Source organism: Phaseolus vulgaris, chromosome 2, assembly GCF_051622355.1.
Source record: "Phaseolus vulgaris cultivar YP4 chromosome 2, ASM5162235v1, whole genome shotgun sequence".
Classification (NCBI taxonomy): domain Eukaryota; kingdom Viridiplantae; phylum Streptophyta; class Magnoliopsida; order Fabales; family Fabaceae; genus Phaseolus; species Phaseolus vulgaris.
This window is the reverse complement of record NC_143499.1, coordinates 33,275,634-33,281,504: the sequence shown is the minus strand read 5'-3', so window position 1 is coordinate 33,281,504 and position 5,871 is coordinate 33,275,634. Positions and strand designations below refer to the sequence as shown.

Sequence of the window (5,871 nt, the reverse complement as noted above, 5' to 3'; positions counted from 1 at the left end):
CTGGGCCAAATGCGGGAGGAGATGGAACAAAATTGACATATCTGGGAGAGCAACACAGAGTAGAATTGCTAACACTACAGGGTAACCCGCGACACTTGGAGCATACTGCCGAGTCCCAGAGAGTTCCCCCAAAAAAATCGAATCAATAGGAGAGGTCGATATCTCGCACTCCCACCATATCATCTTGGAGAGGAATCCCATCGAGTTCCACACAAGACAGGACGGGGCAAGGGAGCCATGGACACGAACATCAACCCTTCAAGGAACTCCCTAACCCGTTGATCAACCGCACAATGAATACCAACTTAAGAGGTTTTCACCCCCTCATAGATGAGGTCATGAGGGTCTAGCTGCCCCAAAGATGGAGTTGGCCCAATATGGAGAAATACTTGAGGACCTCTGATCTTAAGGCACATGTTAAGGCCTGTATGATCCAGACTCAGCTATTCTCAAAGGATATGGACGTGCACTACATGTTGATTCCCACCACTCTGGAAGGGGTGTCCTTGGAATGGTATTACTCTCTACCCAGGAACTTGGTAGACATTTTTGACACGTTCTATGGTCGGTTCCTCGCCAGGTTCGCGGATTGCAAGCCCATGGCTGCCACCTCGACATCCTTGCACAATGTCGTGCAAGAGGAAGCAGAAGGCTTGAGGCAGTTCATGGTCCGATTTGCTCGAGCTACTTTAAACATACCCGACCTGCACCCAACAATGTCTGTGCATGCCTTGCTAGTGGGGCTACGTCCAGGGAAGAAGAAAAATATATAAGCATCGAGGAGAATGTCGATGCACGAAAGAAGGCAATGAAGGCACCAACTGCGACAGCCTTCACTAGCCACAAGAGAAAGAGGTAAGAGAAATCTGAGAACTACACCCCTCTGAATACTTTGAGGGAAATTGTGCTACCATAGGCCTGCAACTTAGAGCTTTTACGCCTACCATCTCCAGCCCCCAATAACCCTTAGGGGGATCAAACAAAACATTGCAACTATCACCAAAATTCGAGGCATAACATAGAAGAATGCTTCAAGGTGAAGGACCTCTTGGAGGAGCTTGTCAAGTTGGGAGCCTTAAATTGTTTCATCTCTCGGGTCGAGAACAGTCGGGGCAGAGGGTCAAGCCAAGGTCGAGGAAAGGGAAAATCAAATTGAGGACGAGGTGGTAGGGCAAGAAGTTACCACTGAGCTGATTGAACTGGTACCCCAGAAATAAGCAGGGCAAGAACGACCCAACATGAAATGGGAGAATCCTAGCAAGAGCTTTAGAATTAGGAGGGGCAATTGTCAACATGGGTCGTGGAGAGATCAACACCATTGCTGGTGATTTCGTCGTTGTTGGTCCTACCAGTTCAACAAGAAAAAGACACATTCGAAGTGTCAATGTTGTTAGCCTCCTACCACCACAAGTCTGATATGATTTTCTCTTTACAAATGAGGATCGGTCAACCAGAGACCCTAAACAAGACGCTCCCGTAATAATCACGGTCACTATGGCAAATTGGAGGTGAAGCAAATCCTGATTGAGAAAGGTAGTTCGACCGACATCCTATTTTGGTCAGTGTTCAAAAAGTTGGATATCTTAGAGGACCAGATTCAAACATACCCCGGCTTGTTGCTCGGCTTTGTTGGGAAAGAGACCACACAATGGGGTATATAGATCTCTTAACCACATTTGGCATGGGAGAGGTACATCGACCCATAACAATGTGGTACATACTAGTGAATGTGGATACCTATTATAATGTCATCATATGCAAAAAGACCTTGAACTAGCTGGTTGCAGTGGAGTCAACACCTCACATGGCCATGAAATTCCTCGATGAGAGAGGAAACATGATCACCGTCAAGGCGGAGCCCAAGGTAGCCAGAGAATGCTACGCCCAAAGCTTGAAAATTACCCCTTACTCGGTGTCGAGGCCAGGCAAGGAGGGGACAAGCCTAGACCTGTCCTACCTGGAGGAGACAGACGCACCAACTGATCAGGATAAGTGGAAGGCTTCCAGAGTGTGCCACATAGAAAAACCTGGGGATCTGAGCCCCTTTTACGATAAACGACCCCATGAATCGGGAGTCACAGACATTGAATTGGACAGTAGGGCGGAGTTTGACGAGAACAGACCATCATTTGATGAGTCCATGATTGTACTACAACTGGGCACTACCACAACACAATCCACTAAGGTCAGGCACTTCGTGGATCATTAAGAAATGAGATTGAAAGTGCATTAAAACTTAACTCAAACCTCTTTGCCTGGGATACCTCCGACATACCTAAAATCAATCCCGACTTTGTCTGTCACAAGCTCTCCATCATACCCAAGAGAAATCGATCTCGCTGAGGAAAAGGAGGTTGGGAGACGAGAGAAGAGCGGTAACAGATCAAGAAGTAAAATAATTGCTTCGGGTCGATTTCATCAGAGAGGTAAACTACACCACATGGCTACCCAATGTGGTTATAATGAAGAAAGCTAGTGGTAAGTGGCGAATATGGTTATCTTGGAGTCTCCCACCACTCCAAGTGGCGTGACCACCATCATCATCCATAAGCTTCCTCTATCTCTTCATTTCTTCCTTCCTTGCACCATTTCCATTTCCTTTTATATTCTTGTGTTCTTCTTTTTCCTTTTTGATTTTTCCATCTTGTTGCTTCCATTATATGCTTTAATTCCGCACCTCTTCATCATCATCATCATCACTATATAATTGTGTTTTCTCTTTGTCCTCTAGAAGTGAACCTTCACACTTACTTAACCACTTGGTTAAGTTCATGTCTAGTGGGGATATTTTTTGGGTTTCTCACCATATTATGCTTAAAACTAAAAAACCATAAACAAAGTGCAACCCATCAAAATATGCAATCTTAAAATGAACTCCCATCAAGCTTTAAGTTATGCCTTTCTATAGTCCCAAAGAGTTCTTCTAGGTCGGATATGTACCCCTCTGCTTTCGTTGAGGTGACCACCATGTCGTCCACATATGCTTGGACATTCCATTCGAGAATTGGTAGCAGAATTCGATCCATGAGCCTCTGATAGGTTGCCCCCGCATTCCTTAATCCGAAGGGCATGACCTTGTAACAGTAGTTGGTTGCTTCGGCCATGAAAGCCGTTTTATTCTCGTCTTTTGGATGCATCCGAATTTGGTGTCCAAGAAGCTCAGTAGACCACAACTTGAGATGTTGTCTACTAAAAGTGAAGACCAAACAAGCAGGGGGTAGGGATCCTTGGGGAAAGCTTTATTGGGATCAATGAAATCGACGCACATTCTCCACTTCTCATTTTCCTTTTTTACCATGACAATGTTTGCTAACCACTCGGAATATGGGATTTCCATTATATGGTTAGCTTTGAGGAGTTTTTGAATCTCCTCTTACATGGCGAGACGCTTTTCCTCAATGAATTTTCTTTGCTTTTGAATGATGGGTTTGGCCTTCTCATCTATGGTGAGACGGTGACACACAAAAACTGGATTAATCCCAAGCATGTCAGCGGACGACCATGCGAAGGCATTCATGTTTCTTGAAATGACTTTGCCAATTTTATCCTTCAGCTCCTTACAAAGTGCGGCTGCAAGCTTGAACTTCTTACCATTTACCTCCAATTTTTGAACTTCCCCAGCGGGTCCAGGTCGCCTTTCGTTGCAGGGGTCGACCTTTACTTCCACACCTGGTCCTCCCATTTGGATGATAATTGTGTAGGTGCCCCTACAGTTTCTGATGTTAGTTGATTTTAGGATTGTTCATTTTATGGTGTGACACTTTACTTAGATTGAGATTTTAGGAATTTAAAAGTGAAGACCTTAGGAAATTCCCCACTGGACATTAACTTAACCAAGTGGTTAAGTAGATGTGAAGGTTCATTTCACAAAGGCAAAAGGAAAAGACAATTATAAGGTGCGAAATTAAAGAACAACGAAAATAAACCAGAATAGAATTGTCGAATGGAAACAAGGAAAACCAAACAAGAACATGATACAAAGAGTAAAATGAAATGACAATGGAAGAATAGATGAAGGAAGGAGAAAACTTATGTGATGAATTTGAGAAGTGGAACACGCCACTTGGAGTGTGATTGGCCTCCAAGATAAGTGAAGATAACTGCCACTTGAGAGCTCTCAATACTCACAAGATAAGACCTAAATGCTAAGAGGAATTTAAACCTCACTAACACCTCACACAATTTGTGCAGAGTAACACTTCTTCTATTAATTTCAACTTGTGAAAACAAAGGGAGAAACCTCCTATTTATAAGAAGAGGGTAGAAGGGGAAAAATGGTGTGACCTAGGTCATTGACTAAGGTCAAAGTCGCACCATAAGCCTAATCTTCTAGAAGCTAGGTTAAGTTATCTACCTTACAAGGCTTCATGAGCTAAAAAACTATGCACCCCCCCCCCCCCCCCATTTGTGCTAAAGACACCTACTCTACTGAAATTAAAAATAATGAAGCAAAATGACGCTCAACACCCAAAATTCGTGCTTTGCTCCTGGTGCTCCTCTGGGGTATGGTAGGTGCTGAGGTTATGTCTCCTGCCCTGACCCTAGGTCTTGGTTCATGCTCTTAGTCTTCCTCCTCAGAGGTTGGGCCTGTTCAGTTGGTGCCCTCTCTCCTAAGTCCTCATCAGTTTCTCATACTATTCTCGTAACATTTGCGTGCCATTTTTTGATCTACTTTCATTGTGATTATCTTTCCTTTGGGTGAAGGCAACTTCAAGTTCATGTGGGTGGTAGAGGCTACCGTGCCCAACCTATTTAATGAAGGTCACCCTAAAAGCAAGTTATAAGCACAAGGGGTATTAACAATGATGTACATTACTGTGATAGTCCTTGCTGTGTTTTCATCAGAGAAAGTTGTCCTCAACTCGACATACCCTCGTAATTCCACTTGGTCGCCTGTGAAACCGACAAGGAAATCATCGTAAGGCCTCAATTGATCGGGAGATTCGTAGGTCTACGAACGTTCCCTAGAACATTACGTCGACCGAGCTTCCTTGATCAATGAGGACACTATGTACGTTCTATCCTATAGTGATGACTGTTATCTCCACATGGTCATCTTCATGGGGGAACACCTCTTTTGAGTCAACCGACGTGAAACAGAGGGAGGTAACTTAGGACTGTTCAAACTTCTTTGTGTCTAAGGACATCACAACTCGGGAATAGCGTTTTTGGCTAGATCTCGAGCTGCCTTCTCCAGAGAACCCTTTCATGATGGTATTCAGATCTCCTAGGACTAGAGCTTTCATCTTTAGTTCTTGGCATGCGACTTCCCTATTTGGTTCCTCCTAACCGTTCTCGAGGTACTTAACCAAGTACCCCTTTTTCACCATCTTCGAGAGTTGATAAGTTAGGATGAGACATCGTTCGACATTGTGACCTCGTGCCCTGTGGAACTCGCATCAGTCCTCTTTTCGTGATCCTAGCACCCGATCTCTCTTCTTTGGAAAATGTAGCGTAGGACACTCATAACCTCGATTTGAGTATTTTTTTTCTTTGTTAATATGACTCTTTGTCTCGTCCTTTATGCGATGTACGGGATGTACCTCTGATCAGTTCGCCTACTCATAGATACATCTTTGTTCTTTGAATAGTGTGCACGCTCACTTTCCTTGTACCTTGCCTGATTTGACCGCGTATTGGCATTCTTTATGAGTATGATTTCTTCTGCTTCGATATAGATCGTTGTCTTACCTCGAACAACAAGTCCGCCCTATTTCAGATTAACAAGTCGTTGAAAGGGCTCTCTGCCATCCCTTTGATGAAAGCTGCAACCACCATCTCCTCGTTTGGAGTCTTACCGAGACCGCACATAAACAGTTTAGGTAATCCTTGAGCAGTTCTCCTTCCCTTTGTTTGACATCAAAGAGATCT

The 5,871-nt window shown here is 44.1% G+C and overlaps 1 protein-coding gene across 1 annotated transcript; it reads left to right on the top strand.

Moving 5' to 3' along the window:
* Positions 1-377: 377 nt before the first annotated feature.
* LOC137817159 (uncharacterized) lies at positions 378-773 on the top strand. The gene has a single exon (XM_068620408.1). The coding sequence runs from the start codon at positions 378-380 to the stop codon at positions 771-773; it is 396 nt and encodes a 131-aa protein (XP_068476509.1).
* Positions 774-5,871: the final 5,098 nt, after the last annotated feature.